The 15,087-nt window shown below is 50.3% G+C and overlaps 8 protein-coding genes across 8 annotated transcripts; 3 read left to right on the forward strand and 5 right to left on the reverse strand.

The window, feature by feature from the left end:
• Nucleotides 1–673: 673 nt before the first annotated feature.
• Nucleotides 674–1,739, reverse strand: POX_b02266 (uncharacterized protein; the record flags this gene model as incomplete). The annotated part of the gene is made up of 3 exons (XM_050111180.1): nt 674–1,128; nt 1,256–1,504; nt 1,592–1,739. 3 exons carry the CDS (start codon nt 1,737–1,739, stop codon nt 674–676), a joined length of 852 nt encoding a protein of 283 aa, XP_049971526.1.
• Nucleotides 1,740–2,745: 1,006 nt separating this feature from the next.
• POX_b02267 (uncharacterized protein) lies at nt 2,746–3,785 on the forward strand (the record flags this gene model as incomplete). The annotated part of the gene is made up of 3 exons (XM_050111181.1): nt 2,746–2,896; nt 2,983–3,231; nt 3,316–3,785. The coding sequence occupies 3 exons, from the start codon at nt 2,746–2,748 to the stop codon at nt 3,783–3,785; spliced, it is 870 nt and encodes a 289-aa protein (XP_049971527.1).
• Nucleotides 3,786–3,959: 174 nt separating this feature from the next.
• On the reverse strand, nt 3,960–5,212 carry POX_b02268 (uncharacterized protein; the record flags this gene model as incomplete). The annotated part of the gene is made up of 2 exons (XM_050111182.1): nt 3,960–5,078; nt 5,144–5,212. The coding sequence occupies 2 exons, from the start codon at nt 5,210–5,212 to the stop codon at nt 3,960–3,962; spliced, it is 1,188 nt and encodes a 395-aa protein (XP_049971528.1).
• Nucleotides 5,213–6,321: 1,109 nt separating this feature from the next.
• POX_b02269 (uncharacterized protein) lies at nt 6,322–8,074 on the reverse strand (the record flags this gene model as incomplete). The annotated part of the gene is made up of 2 exons (XM_050111183.1): nt 6,322–7,899; nt 7,967–8,074. The coding sequence occupies 2 exons, from the start codon at nt 8,072–8,074 to the stop codon at nt 6,322–6,324; spliced, it is 1,686 nt and encodes a 561-aa protein (XP_049971529.1).
• A 254-nt stretch (nt 8,075–8,328) lies between these two features.
• POX_b02270 (uncharacterized protein) lies at nt 8,329–8,700 on the forward strand (the record flags this gene model as incomplete). Its single annotated transcript, XM_050111184.1, has 1 exon — nt 8,329–8,700. The coding sequence occupies one exon, from the start codon at nt 8,329–8,331 to the stop codon at nt 8,698–8,700; it is 372 nt and encodes a 123-aa protein (XP_049971530.1).
• Nucleotides 8,701–8,834: 134 nt separating this feature from the next.
• On the reverse strand, nt 8,835–9,896 carry POX_b02271 (60S ribosomal protein L7; the record flags this gene model as incomplete). The annotated part of the gene is made up of 3 exons (XM_050111185.1): nt 8,835–9,294; nt 9,353–9,519; nt 9,738–9,896. 3 exons carry the CDS (start codon nt 9,894–9,896, stop codon nt 8,835–8,837), a joined length of 786 nt encoding a protein of 261 aa, XP_049971531.1.
• A 955-nt stretch (nt 9,897–10,851) lies between these two features.
• POX_b02272 (uncharacterized protein) lies at nt 10,852–11,700 on the forward strand (the record flags this gene model as incomplete). The annotated part of the gene is made up of 1 exon (XM_050111186.1): nt 10,852–11,700. The coding sequence occupies one exon, from the start codon at nt 10,852–10,854 to the stop codon at nt 11,698–11,700; it is 849 nt and encodes a 282-aa protein (XP_049971532.1).
• A 1,753-nt stretch (nt 11,701–13,453) lies between these two features.
• On the reverse strand, nt 13,454–14,697 carry POX_b02273 (uncharacterized protein; the record flags this gene model as incomplete). The annotated part of the gene is made up of 5 exons (XM_050111187.1): nt 13,454–13,605; nt 13,667–13,782; nt 13,845–13,868; nt 13,933–14,435; nt 14,551–14,697. 5 exons carry the CDS (start codon nt 14,695–14,697, stop codon nt 13,454–13,456), a joined length of 942 nt encoding a protein of 313 aa, XP_049971533.1.
• Between the last annotated feature and the right edge of the window lie 390 nt (nt 14,698–15,087).

A 15,087-nucleotide genomic window follows, 5' to 3' on the forward strand; every position in this document is an offset into this window, starting at 1 on the left:
GAAAGACCTGCCCTGGCTTTGTTGGTGCTGTCGACTTCTTCGGCCTCGTATTCGCACCGGTTACGAGAAGTAGCCGCCCGATACTGAGCCTCTCGTCCCAAGCCACGCAATCCCGGCAGAGAATTGCTTCTCGATGTATCCCTGGTCCCGAAAGCTTGGCATCGTGAAAAGGGGATTCAGATGTCTGACGTTCGATGGCGATCTGCGTTGTGCACATCGGAGGCTTGCTGTCCATGCTGTTTCCATCTTCTGACGAACTCGTATTCGAATGTATTCCAGTCTTCCACAACAAACTCAGTGTTAACCAGTAAACTATCTGCTAATTGTATGTACCCTGATCCGTGGAAGCTGATCTCGATCATCCCCAGCGGAGATGAGTCCCTGGATGAAACCCAGTCGGCATACAACGTTGGGCTTGAAGCTTCCACGAAAGGCAGGCATCTAAATTGATTCGAGCAAGAGTCGCTTGTTGGTCTAATGAGAACCACAAGCCACTAGGTCCGCGCAGACCAATCCTCCGTGAAGATAAGGTTACTTCCGAGATGATGGAAATGAATTCCCTCGATTATTTATTGACGCGCCAATGTACTGTACATGTCTCTTCAAAGAGTTGAATCGAACACGAGAGCTGTCCCGAGAAGAATATGGAAGAATTAAATTGTGTGGTTTCACTTCAGGGATAGGTCTTTCTGCCTTCGTAACCAGTGCCCGCTAGCATCTCAAGTTCCTCAGCCCGGTGGTAAGCATTTCCCCCGAGCAGCTTGCTCGGGTGCTGAATCACAAGGATCACGCAGCAGATCAGCATCAGAGCGCCGTCAAACACATAGACAAACGCCTCTTTGCTCTGCAAGTACCCATCGCTTCCTTGGGCGTACTCAATCACGCGATAAATGGACCGAATCATGATCAAGCAGCTGATTGTGTAAAGCACCATCATACAGCGTTGCCAAGGAATCACACTGGTCCCCGTATAGTGCAGTGGAGAGGCGGCCATTCGACGGTGGAAGATGATTGAAACGACGATAAAAAAGCCGAAGAAGAAGATCTGAACAAATAGACCGCCAAGAATTATATGCTGGCCCATGTTGGCATTTTCGGGCGTTTTCGCAGCGGCAAGGAAACCTCCTCCTGGAGTCGGTAGGGTAACATGTTAGACGAAGCGTGACTCCTTTCATTTCTCTTCCGTGGAGGGTGGTGACATGCTAGAAAGCCAAAGAAGAAGAGAGGCAAACGCGAGGGAATCGAGAAGACATACCTCCGCATTGCATAAGAAAGGAGAGGACATCTCCCACCACAAATATTTTGGTCAACCAAGAGGGTCGAATGATAGAGTTGGATCCCGCGTTCAGGGCAACGATCAGTCGGCCGAGTATCATATAGATGGAGGCAGCAAAGAGTGCCGGAGCAAGAAGAAGTAGAAGACTCTGGCCGATGTACGGTTTCATCGTCCAGTCGGGTGTTTCGGTCGAACTGATATATCTGCACAAATAGCCAATTGCTTCAACTGCAAGCTCTCAAGTCCATCAGTCAGTGTCGTCGAAGAAGTGGAGATTATCCAAAGTCTCATGGCTAATGCATCAGAGAAACTCACATGCACCGCCAATCATAAAAGAGATCATAAACCAGCTGCGAGTCCGGATCAATTGCACCAAATGAACGATAGTCGCGAGTCCAAAGAGGGCGGCGAAAGGGATGGCTGCACCACCCGAGGGATCATACTTGTAGTACTGATAGCCCATGATAGTTTGTTGCAGAATAGAGGGTAATTTTGGTGTGAAAAAAATAGTCAAGCACGTTAGAAGAGGTTGGTGGCAGGGGAAATCTTTATTAACAAAGAGATGCCAGTAGATCGTATTTTTATTCTACGAGTATAGTGGAGTCTTACGAAGAGCCCAACAATCAACATGATGATCTATTTTCGGTCAGAATCAAAACATCGCAGGGTCTTGCTCTCTTGGCAAGATTCAGGATATGACCATGTATGGTACGCACAGAAAAACGAGGACAGGCGTCGTGTGGTCGCTCTACTTTCATTGGCGCCCTGATTAGACCCAGGCAACCTCAGACTTCCTTCATAATGATAAGCAGCAAGAGTTGCTCTTGTTTTCTCATTGAAACATTTCTGCAGATAGATTCATGAAACAAGACTTCTTTTTGGGGGGTGGTGGGGTCCCTGAACTTCCAGTGATGGCAATATTCTCAACTCTATCTGCTGATCTGCCTAATCCGGAAATCCAGCACGAATACGGCTTGGTCGGCGTACGATCACGCTGATTGGAGAGCACACGTTCAAAAAGTCCCGCTTCAGATCTTCGCCCCATCTAAACGGATGCTTGGCGCCCCACTTCTGGCCTTCTTAAAGTAGAAATCGAAAAGGATACGAAATGAATTCGATCTCGAAGATGGGCAGGTGGACAGGCAACGGTCTTAGTGGACTCAGCCCCATTGCATGAGTATCATTTGTCTCCCGCGGATTTGACATAATGTATAATACTGGTTTTTTCTGGTTCTTACTTAATTTTCCGCGGCGCGTGGATAAAATTAGGGGGGTAATCCTGCAGGTTCAAGTGAGATTTTGTTTATAAAAGACCTTACTCGTCTCCAACCGGCCTGGTATTTTCGTCTTCAACCATTAGTCCCTCTCTTCAGAGCTCAACCTCCTTCCCAGCCGCTCCCTCATTCACTCACACCCGCTCCCTTATTACGGTTCCAGTTTGACTGCTTTTGCAGAAAGGCTTCGCAGCAATGGACAACTTTGTCTTCTACTACTACAAGCCGTCGCTGGCGGCAGCAGTCATATTCACTGTACTCTTCGGCCTATCGAGCATACTACACTTTTACCAACTGATTCGAACGAGAACATGGTTCATGATCCCCTTTTTTATCGGCGCGCTGTGTAAGTACTGGCTTTCTCACCTGGCCTTTTCCCACCTTTCCGTCAAGCCCAATCGAAAGCTAACGCAAAACACGTCCCCTTCACAGTGGAAACGATCGGTTACATTGGACGCCTGCTCGCTTCTTTCCAAGCACCCGACTACACCAAGGGCCCCTACATCATGCAAAGTGCCTTGATCCTGATCGCGCCCGCTTTCCTGGCTGCCAGTATCTACATGACTCTCGGACGCATCATCCAAATGCTTGATGCAGAGAAGCTCTCGTTGATCAGAGTTCGGTGGCTGACCAAAATCTTTGTCGGCGGTGATGTGCTCTCGTTCCTCATGCAAGCATCGGGTATGTAATATCTCCACGTCACTCTGACCGCTATAAATGGTTGACTCATTGTGGTCGGTGCTAACCTGCTTTCTTGGTCTGTAGGTGCCGGAATCCTCGTCTCGAGCTCTAATGGACCTTCCACCGGCGAACACATCATCATTGGTGGTCTCTTCGTGCAAATCATCTTCTTCGGTCTGTTCGCGATCAGTGCCGTCATCTTTCACACACGTGTGAACAAAGCACCCACACCCCGGTCCATCGAGTTGAAATACCTGTGGACTCGCCACATGATTGCTCTCTACGTCTCGAGCATTTTGATTCTGATTCGTTCGGTGATTCGTGTGGTTGAGTATCTTCAGGGATACAACGGGTATTTGATGAAGCATGAGGCGTACATCTATGTCTTTGATGCTCTGCTGATGTTCGTCACCGTACTCGTCCTTCAGTACATTCATCCGAGCGAGATCAACTGCCTGATCGGAAGGGGAGAGAAGTACTCAGAGAAGGCGGTCCATATTCGCACATTCGTTCCAGTCTCTGCGCTTGACCTGCAACGCCCCGGTGAGGCGTGAGGCTACCTCAGATTGGTGACACCGGAGGAAAGGACTCGTCAAGGAGACAAAGCTTGATATATTTACCATGACGCGATGACTTTTTGTTCGTCTATTTGCTTAGAAAGAAACAGCTTTTTGAAGAGCTATATTTTACTTTTCTTCAAATATCAACAATCTAATGAGATTTTGCTTTTATTTCAGGACTTGCACTATAGGCCACTTGATGTGACATTGCCAGTCGGTATCAAGGGTTTGAACAATCTCACCAAGCACTACCCGCCCCCAGGGTCCGATACACCAATTCTGTCGGACATTATTGAGTAACACACAAAAATGCGCCAATATCACCAATGCAAAGGGCTCGCGATTTCTCAATTCGTCCAGGTAATCTCGCGGGGTGCGAATAGCCCACCCACCGACAAAAGTCAACGATCCGGGCTCCACATATGCGTAAGGGCCCAAAGACCTCAAGTGCTCTATCGCAAGCTTATACATCTCCCCTTTGTGGGCTGGCGACGCTCGACCGCACTGGAGATTGAGCTCTTCAAGATGATTCAAGGCCTCCGAGAGGTCGGAGGGCAGTGCACCCCCAATATCAGTGGTATCGAACAGAGGCCCAAAATTACTGTTGCGAAGAAAATCCGACGCATGATTGATAATTGTTTGGACACCACGTGATAGCATCAATAGATCAACCAAGGCATTGACACTGGGTCCATCGTCGGGGCTGGAGCAGTTCAGAGCGCTCGCAAAGCTAAACGCCACGGCAATACCTGCGAAGCTCATCATTGCCTTGGCATTAGACTCATCTATGCTCTGTAGTTGCTCGTGGAACAGGGCCAATGCTTCACTCTTGTGTGAGATGGCAAGATCGAGCCATTCCGCCTGGCGGCCGTCCTTTTGCAGGTGCACAAAATGGAGGGCAGACATGGCCAGAATCCCATGCATCAGAAATGGCGCGTGGAGCGCCTCTTCTAAGGTTGAGATCTGCCATACCCGTCTGGACTCCTCGTTCCGGGCACAAAGCTTGTGCGTGTGCATGATCCACTGGAGCTCCAACGCCAAATGATCGAGATTGGGCGGTACGACTCTTGCCGGGGCCCGCGATGGAGGGTCATGCTCGGTCAATGACGGAGCTGACGGCTGTGGACTGGTATACTCATTCGGCAAGTTCGTGGTCTGGGATGGAGTGGAAGAAGGCGTCCTCACTTTTCCCGGGTTTGACGAGAACACAAAAGGTGACAGCGCCACATAGACGCATGCATCTTTGCGTTGCGTACAGTTGAGACACGCGGGCCGGGCCTCATCGCACTGATCCGGGTGGATCCTTTAGCAAATCAACTTTGAGTTCTCATTATATACTGGGACAAGCTCACTTTCACCCTTCTTCTCTTGCAATTACTGCAGCCAGTGCGTGACTTCTGATGGGAGCGGCGAGTACGCATCACGACTTCACATTCGTTTGCCTCTGGTGATCAATTCTGTGGCTGGGAGGAAATTCGTACTCGTGTTTGAGTATTTTCCGAGATACGAAGCAAGGAATTCTCAAAAGGTCGTGGTTTGACAAATCGAGCGAGAAGGAAAGGATAAGTACAGACGCCAGTGGCAGTCAAAGGTGGGCGACCCTCATGTCCGCTTCAGGAAGCTGACTCGAATACGAGACTAACCCCACTTATGAAAACGGGCCCATCAATCAAAGTCTTCGGGTGGGTCCAGCTCGAAGTTTAAATCACGCTAGCGACGTGATCGCTGAAGTGCAGAGACTGTTTGGAATCCAGAACGTTCATTTGTGGTCATCAAGATGCGATTCTGCTTATTGGGCTTCAACCCACTGGGTTTTGTTTTTTGGCTTTGAAAAGTTTGTCTCTCGCCATCGTCTCGATGTTGAATTTGCATATCCATTTTCAGTGATAGGGTGATTCACGAGCCTGTTGCTCAAACACGGAGCGGCGACTGGAAGAACATGGCCCATGAACCCAAAATGTGCCTCGTCAATGTCCAATGGCCTGGTGGGAATAAAGAGTAAGTTGAGAGGCAAATAGAGAACCTTCCTCCAATACCCGTCGGAGAATCTTCCCAGTTCTTATCATCATTTCGCCCGGACCATGATGGAATTGCACCAGAGTTGGCCAATGCCTCGTTTAGTACTTTCACCCTAGCCATTACCTAGAGAAGAGTTGGCCTTGAATCCAGCCGTTTAAAGCCAAGCATGTTTAGTGTCACAGCCCTGCGGTATGCAGCCCTCGGCGAGCTTAGACTCATCGACGACAGCGACAGCGATCCAGGAAAAATCTACGATCACGAGAGCTTATATGGAAGGAACAATGTGGAATGGATCACAAAAGTCTGTCCTTTGAGCAGAGCTACCTTCCAGCTGTACTACCTCGTGCTCTCGAGTCCAGCTGTCCTGCTATCAGGACATATACCGCGGCAATGGGCCAAACCTTCCGGTTGCAGTCGCTGTCCTCTCTTTCCATCCTTCCTTGGAAGGGAAGACGCTTCATGGGAATGAGCGGACGAAGCGGCCAAGGTGACATCTATGAGCAGAGCGTAGCTATGTCCCGGACCAAGGATTGTCATCATCAAACTGTGATGTAGTGTGATCGGCGCGGAGCACTTGTTTGCCCCGCGTCATGCTATCGTACTCTGGCCCCATGATGGACTTTTCCAGCCAGGCTTCGCTGCTCAGATCACTGCTCAGCTCCAACGCGCCGTATCTGTCTGCTTTCATGAGCACGATGAACAGGTCTTTCAGGCCGTTTTCTCGCATTTGGCGCAGGTCTATGACGAAATTTGCAAGCAGGTTTTGCCTAGTGAAAGTTTCCGACGGGTCCTTTTGTCCTGGATCCAGCCAAAAGCTGCTATCATGGGGAACATGGCAGATGAGCGTCAACTGGAGTCGATGGAGCACAGCTCGTTGTTCCAGAAGGTGTAACACTGCAGTAAATGATCGACTGAGACCCGACTCTATCTTGAGAGGGTTTTCTTTGTTGATTTTGCCACGTGGCCACGCTTGAAGCCTGCTGCTACCCAGTAGGAAAACTCTTGCTGGGAGCTGGATAGTTAGTGTACGCAAGTGACTGATCGCAGCTGATGGTAATTTGCGAAGTAGTAGGGACCTATCCAACTTGTACTCGGGGCAAATCTCACTATTCAAGATCACAAAATGGTTTTTCCTGTAGAACAGCTCGGTGGCTTGTTCATGTACTGCATGATTAACCAAAAACAGCGACATGGGAAAGCGCCAGCACTTGCAACGACTTGCCATACGAGTGGTGTGATACCAAGGCTGCAGGTGTTCTGCAAGCCGTAGGGCCTCACAAGTTGCGCAGCGATAGAGATGAGCTTGGCGAGTGTTAGCAATGAACCGGGTGAATAAATCCCAACTCAACTTGGACGGAGCGATAAGGGCAGTTCGCTCCATGACCACCAGCTGGAACTCTTGTGGGAGATCGAGATATCGAAACCCTTCTGGAGGAGGGGCCGAGGGCTGTTGAGTCAAGCGGCGTCTGTCGGTGAGGTGATTTGCCAGATCTTGTGCGAGGTTGTACGGATCGAGGCCCATTTCAAGCCAGGGGCACAGGCCGGTTATGCGAACAGCTGCCTCTTTCATGACTGGTAGCTTTCTGATCAAATCGGTCGTTGGTGCCACCATGCGGATGGTATCAAAATTGCACTTTAACGAGAACTTCAAGGTGTCCTCGCGTACTACCGTGTTCAAGAACGAGAAGATCTCGCGGCATCTGGAGAGAATGATGTCATCATAGTGAGGGCGAGTCCTGGTCGCAGGTGCTTCAACGTGCATGCAGCAACCTCCGACGTGTCTCCAAGGATCGTCACCAACGAGGCACAATGTATGGAAGCTGAGCCTCAAGGACGTGATGTATTTCAGATTGTCGGTCCCGATTTGCCGGAGTGATTTCAACGCCCATGGAAACACACAGGAGATCTGAAATCGATTGCTGGAGTAGAACAGCTCGATTGCTTCTTGGGCGACCTTTTGGGACGTGCGAAAGATTTGCACAGGGGGGGAACTCGTAACCGTGATCGGACAGGAAGCAATCACAATCAAGCCCGGGAAGATGGCTGTTTTGAAGGCAGGCGCAGAGGATCTTGTCGTCGTAGCAAGAGGCTGCCTTGATGGCCCACTTCCGCTGGCTTGATGTCCAGACCTGTAAATACAGTGGGCAATTTCTCACCAGGCCGCTGAGCGTGTAGATTCGCCTGCGAATCTCAAGTGGCAAGTCGAGGAAGGTAGGGCGTGAAGGATTCAAAGTGATAACAGGATGAGACTCAACACTCGCCATCTTTTTGTGTGGATTTGAAAATCCACAAGTCACTGGCGGTGGTGACAGGATGTGTGTTTTAGCACTTAGGTGTGGACTGAGAGATTGATCTCAAGAGGTATGAAAAAGGGCTGGAAAGTGTGAGTAGAGAAGAGAGGGTTGGAAAGTGAAATCTGCGAGTCGATGGTGATGATCTCAGTGAGGACACCGAAAGGTTCTGCGAGAAGTGCGAAGAGGAAGTTATGAGCTTACAGATCGTGAGTCTATGACGGGCGATGAGCGATTCAGATGGCGCTGGTGGGACACAACAGGCATGGTCCTATCCTGTCCGCGCCGCTGCCGACGAGAATGAACATCGCTGGACCTTCACAGTGAGCCTCGCTGCAGGTGCGCCCGGGACCTTGGTCTCCAAGTTGGCTCGCATCCAGGCCAATTTCTCACGAGACCTGAAAGGAAGCCTCGACCATCAATCAGACCCGGAGGTTCTTTCGGCACTCATGGGAGACAAGACACGTGCCCGCAGGCGGTGGATGCAAAATACAGTCGCTCGACCACAACTACATCAAGATTCATTACAAAGCGGCGATTGCGGGTTGTCTGAAGCATTGGTATTACCGGAAATCCTAGACCATGGTATCGCTAATTGACAAAGAAACACAGCCCGTGTGCAGAACAAACAACCCGTAACAATAACGTTAAATTTTTTGGTAGCTGAGTCACTCCAATTTACATGGATGATGTGGCTCAACCTGAAGAAACCTCTTCACAAAAGAGAGAAAATCTAGTTCATCTGGCGGATGAGAGCGTTGATGTTCTCCTCACGGTTACCAAGGTCACCACCCTCAACGTAGTGCTTGAACTTGCGGGTGCGGAAGCCACCAGTGGGGTTGGAGAGCTTGAAGGGCCACAGGAAGTTGTTGGCCTGCTTGAAGTTGGGGCCGACAGTGTAGATCTCGTGGATCAGATCCTCCATACAGACAATGCCGTACTTGCCAAGGTTCTCCTCGATGATCTGGTTGTCGGTGAGAGCAACACGCTGCTTGTCGACCTTACCGTAACCGCGCTTGTACAGAAGTTCGCGGACGGACTTCAGGTTGGGGTAACCGTAGGCAATGTAGGGGTTGACAATGGTCAACATCTCCTGGGTAGCCTTGGTCAGGCGGATGAAAGTACCGCTGTTGATCTGGAGCAGACGGAGGAGCTGCAGAATCTTGCGGGGCTTGGGAGCGATCTTGTTGATACTGTGAAAGAAATTAGAGGCAACTCTTCCAACGGGGTGGGTGACAATCATAAACGTACCCCTTGATACGGACAACGAAGACCAGCTTGGGCTCATCCTCAACGTAGAAGTTACCCTCCTGGCGGGCAACACGGGCCAGGCGGATCTTCTCACGCTCTGCGTCGCGGTACTCCTTGACGTAGGACTCAGCACGCTTGAAGATGACACCACGCTTCTCCTTGTTGGCCTGGTTGAGAAAATCCATGTTAGTCATAAATTCTGTGTTGCAAGCATGACATGACAAGTGCAGGTGGCATCAACAATATATCAGCCCCGAAAGATGGTTAACAGGCGACAGCATTGACCAGTGGTCTAGTCGCGTGGTTGGTGTTTTCATCATTATGTTGTAGAAAGATGTGTACATGAGGTGTAGGCGAGAGAACGGAATTGTATGGGGTGACCAACCTTCTTCTTGGCCTCGACCTCAGCGCGGCGCTCAGCGCGGGCAGCCTCCTGGCTCTTGCGCTTCTTCAGGAGGGTCTCGGGGACGAGAACCTGGTCCTGGGAGGGAACGGAGCTGGAGTTGGGGTTAGTATAGTGCGTCCAGGCGATCATGTATGACATGAGACAATCCGTCGAGTGTAAAGAACTGCAGCATTGTGCGCCACATTCTCAACTGGAGACGTAAATAGAACAAAAAAACTCGACGAATGATTTTGATCAGTGAGGGTCGTGGCACCGCCAAAGCATTGTCGTCCGTCCACGACTAATTGGCATTTTCCAGCGCAACTTTCGTGGCGGACTTCATTACTCAAATAGTAGCCAAGGCTAACCTCATCTGACAATACCCTAAACCAAAGTTCAGGAATAATATGTTGACGCTCTTCGCTCCAAGTGGGCAATGACTGCTATTACAGCATCAAGAGCACCGAATGCGAAAGCTGACAACAATATTTTTGGAAGAGAAGGTGCCGAAGCGCTTTCAACCTCAAAACTCCAGTCCTCATCCACTCGAATCAATCTCTTCGCGGCGCATAGCAAGTCTCCAAGGCTGATAGAGCAGAAAGAGGACGCGGAAAGGATCGAGCTGGTGCCGAGCGGTGATTCGCAAAGACGAACGCGACCGCAGCATTTCCAGCGAGAGATGGACGACTATACTGGAACCTCACAATCTCGATGAATTGCATCTGTCAGAAGGGCATCAAAGGGTGTCATACGTAGGAGTAGGGGCCATTTTGAAGATCCGGCAAGGTCGATTGTCGAAGGTTGTCGTGAAGGAACGAAGGAGAAAAAAGTTTCATGAACAAGAAAGGCGAATTCGCTTGTGTGGGTTATGGGTCCCGCTAGCCTATTTTGGCTTGGCCGTGGTCCACCCTTCGCCATGCCTTTCTGGGTCTCCTACCCTTATCTGCACGGAGCCCCGATAAGCGATAAGGGCTTCTTTCAGATCAGATGACTTGTGTTATCCTCGGTCAAAGTACCTGGCCGTGGGTCCCATCAGCTGCGGAGACCTTTAGAGGGGCAGCGCAAGTCAACAAGATCAACGTTCCGCTCACCCTCCTCCTCTACTCGTTTCATCATGTCTCGTCGCGGGGTTGGCCTGGGGGCGTTCGCCAACCGAACGCAAGCGACACAGTCTTTTGCTACTCATGGCGCCAACTTGCGCTCCTCGCATCTGGCATCACTCCAGACGCAGCTTTCTGTGTTCCAGTCTCTACTCCACACCTTTGCTCTGGAGCATAGCTCCACCATCAAGTCCAATCCCACTTTCCGGGCGGAGTTTGCACGCATGTGCAACACCATTGGTGTAGATCCTCTTGCTGCAAGTAACGTGAAAGGCAAGGATGGACGTCGTGGAATTGGTGAAGGTGGGAGCTTTTGGACGCAGATCATGGGTGGTGACATGAATGACTTCTACTTCGAGGTTGCGGTCCGCGTTGTGGAGTTATGTCGAGATACGAGGGATGAGAACGGTGGGTTAATCGGTGTTGAAGAGTGTCAAAAGAGAGTGCGCAAGGGAAAGGCCATCGGAAGTGGTCTTGAAGTATCAGAGTATGACACGCCTGGAAAGACAACCAGCCAAGACGATCGGAAATTTGCTCACATCTCTCGCAGGGACGACATTCTTCGCGCAGTCCGGTCATTGGAGCCTCTCGGATCCGGTTTCTCCATCGTGCTCGTCGGCTCCAAAAAATATATCCGTTCAATTCCTAAGGAGCTCAACACCGATCAATCGACTGTCTTGGAAGTGATTCAAATGCTTGGTTTTGTGAGCGTGTCTATGTTGAAGCTTAATCTCAATTGGGAAAAGGCTAGAGCGCAAACAGTCATTGATGATCTTCTCGCCGATGGCCTTGTTTGGCTTGATGCTCAAGGGGCTGAAAATGAGTACTGGTCACCTCAGAATCTCTTGGATGATAGCGGTTGATCAGTTACACGTCCACAACTTGCCCAAAAACAGACGTGAGCTGTACAGCCCGGCGACAAGCAGAGTTTCAAAGGCAGTCTTACCAGCGACTTGCGACTGTCTATCTCATGACTCGGTTCCCGATTCACTGTCCGTGATGCTCAGCCCTTCAGGGCCGATTGTCGAATGGACATTCAATTTCGGGTGCACACAGCTGTCCTCGGCTGCTCGGGATGTCTACACCAGTGGCAATCAGCGACAGACCGTTTGGCTGTTGCGGCTTTACATTTCCCCGACCTACGGCCATCACGAGACAGACCCTCTCTAGGCTCCGCTGGGGCTTCGCTGTACTTTTGCCACATGGCGTATCAGCGTAGCGTGTTGATATCGAAATTGACTTTCGATCTCTGCATTTGACTCTGAACAGGAAGTTCATTCTTGACCGCAAATGTTGTTTCGTCCTGCGCGGCTTTTGCTCCGCTAGGTGAACACAGGACTAACTCCATTCTCACTGGTTTGGATTCAGTGCTAAACTGATAATTGCAATGAAATCCATTCCCTCGGTGTGGCAGGAAGTAAATCGGATTAACAACCTGCATTCCACCGTCCAAACCCTCCCGAAGTCCACTCCATGCCCCCCACCCCCCCATGATATATAGATATCCAGGCCATATGCACAATAGATGAATACAACCCTGTGCCGTACCTACGCCTAAACCTTTCGTTCGCTGTCTGGCAGTAAATAATTCGGAGCAGATTTTGAGCATGTTTTTGAAGTAGCCGATTCGGATGCATCCCATCCGTGGGTAGGTGGGCGCGTTTGTGTAAGATTGAGGTAGTTCCATGACTTAAGAGTCGAGCCATACCTACCTACCAGGTTGTCCCTAGATAGCCTGTAATTCATGAAGCCTGGAGATTGCAGTATAGGTCCGCGCGGTAATCCCTTTCAACGGAATAATTTTGCCCACTTAATAAGTCCGTTTCAAGATCTGTTTGGTACCTAAGTTACCCGTGGACTACACTTCAAAATTTAGAGGTAGCCCTAGGGTGCCGTTAGGTGAAACAGCCCGGGGCAGGAACCTGATGGCGGACGGGCACAGCATGGATATATAGATAAGCCTAGGTCACTCCGAGGAGACTGCTCAAGTATGACCCGAAGAATTTTTTTTATTTACTACACAGCATTACGATGGTCGCTCTGTCGCCAGTCCTCCACCTCTTTGTGGTAGCTTAGATACCCACTCTTGTGAGTGTTTGGGAGCAAGTTCCGATCAGCATAGTGACATGAGGATTTACCGTTTCTATGGCGTCGCTTGATTACTCCGTATTATTAGTATTTAACCCCGGTGAATGAGCCGCGGGCAGCCGAGGAAGAGATCCGACCTTTATCGATTGTGTTCCCTGTGTCTTTGCCATCGTGGGCCTCGGCGTCCCGCCCGGACCCGCGCCCGCCGCGCCATTGAAATTTTCATGAGGTCGAGTCTGAGTTCCATTGAATGAGATAACTAAGCGTACGTAGATCGCTAGAGTAATATCATGGACTAAGATCCGATCAATAGGTAGAATACACATTGGTTGCGACTGCGCTGGGAAGCTTGGTCTTCTTCCAGTGGTGTAGTTGGATCCCATGAGGGCCCGGCGGAATAATGAATTTTTCATCAATTGCATGATAAAATTCGTGAAAGCGGGAGGCTCATCGGGATCGTCTCTCGAGGCATGAAGTATTTCCCAGTTCGTTTATGTTTTGCCCAGCAGACACTGGCCGTTTCACACGTTAGATGTGAATGACCTTCTCTACTCGCCGATTGCGGTTCACCACCAAGCGAAGCTGTCTCCCCTGCCATTCCGATGATGTTGCGGAACCTGCTCGGGGCTTGAAAACACCTTCGCGAAGTGATTCTGTGAAGAGCTCATAGGAGGGATAATCTGTATTCAATGTTAATTTTGGCTGAAAACCGGGTGAAAGAAATGTGAAAATGAGACTTACACCCATCGACAAAATGGTTGACCTGCTCCTCGGTCATTCCATTACCCTTTGCGGCGCGCAAGGTGCGCTCTTGTTCCTGTCGCCACTCATAAACGAACCTGAGGTCTTGTGCATCGCTATATACAGGCAATGCATGAGTTCGGTACAAAAGTCTTCCACGCCGGGCTCAGAAACTCACATGTGGATCAGCGCATCGAGTTTACTGTTTCGCCAGTCAGTCTCTGTACCCGAGAAAAAGCCAAGGATATTCTCATCTTTGAACATACTCAGTCAGCACATCGTATCGTCTCAATGCTTCATTCACGGTCTGAATGTCCTCAAATTTCATGTGTCCTAGTCTTCCTTGATAGTTGCCGCTCTCCTTTTGCCGGACTGCGCTTTCCCACTTTGCGCGGAGAGTCTGTGTGTCGCAAGCTCGGAACCCGACACACCATCCTTCGAAAATGATCACCTTGACTTTCTTTTCATCATTGGCGTTGACGGTGGTCCATTGTGACTCGGGGACACGGTCACCCTGGCCAGAAAATGCAGATTTATCATACTGCGGGATCACCGTGGGCTGTTCCGCAGCGAGAGATGCGAAGACCTGCTCGCCGAGCGCAAGATCGTGTGTTGAGGGCTGGCCGCGGTGTTGGAGTAATGGGTTCGTTGGATGAGCTTTTGCGAGGGCGAGTTGATCAGCGTGGGTCAGATAGATGTCGTCCAGCGACAGTGTGACCACGGATAGCGAGTATGGCTCGGAACGAAGTATAGTCTGTAATGTCGAGACCTGCACAATATAATTCAGTCGTTGGACCCGAGGAAGCAGGACCGCGGAGCTGTTCGTGCCTCGGGACTTCCGAGGCACAACCACAGGCCAGGCACTGCACAACGGAGCTACTTACTAACACGGTCTTGCCGGCGCCCTGCACTCCATTGAGGCCCAGAAAGAACGGCGGGGTATCAGATGGATGCTGTTCAGTGTGGATGCGCAGACGCTCCAACAGAAAAGGGATGCAATGCTTCGATTTGTCGTCCACAATTTCTAACATGATGGTATATTGCCTGGTCTATCGGCTGTAATGACCGGCTACTCGATCGGGGGAAACCTGGGGTTTTTTAGATGCCCCGCGGGGGTTGCTCGGGAGTCTAGGCGAAACACCATTTCATCATTTATCTTTCTCGTACGAGTGGGTGAAGGTTCTCGGCCTTTAGTCGCCGACTCCGGGCTCCAAACAACCTATACTGCAACTCTTCGAGAATATTGCCATTGGGTGAGCTGGCATAGATAATGGTCTGAACGATAGTGGCCTACACATTTGGGCATTTCTCATCGTCAAAACGCACGTGGTCATGACGTCCATCTTGAGACAGCCCAGACATTACGGTCACGGGTTCATGTCACATGTCTGAGTCAGCATGTGTATTTCGGTACTACTGAA

The sequence above is a fragment of the Penicillium oxalicum genome, chromosome II (genome assembly GCF_001723175.1).
Source record: "Penicillium oxalicum strain HP7-1 chromosome II, whole genome shotgun sequence".
Classification (NCBI taxonomy): domain Eukaryota; kingdom Fungi; phylum Ascomycota; class Eurotiomycetes; order Eurotiales; family Aspergillaceae; genus Penicillium; species Penicillium oxalicum.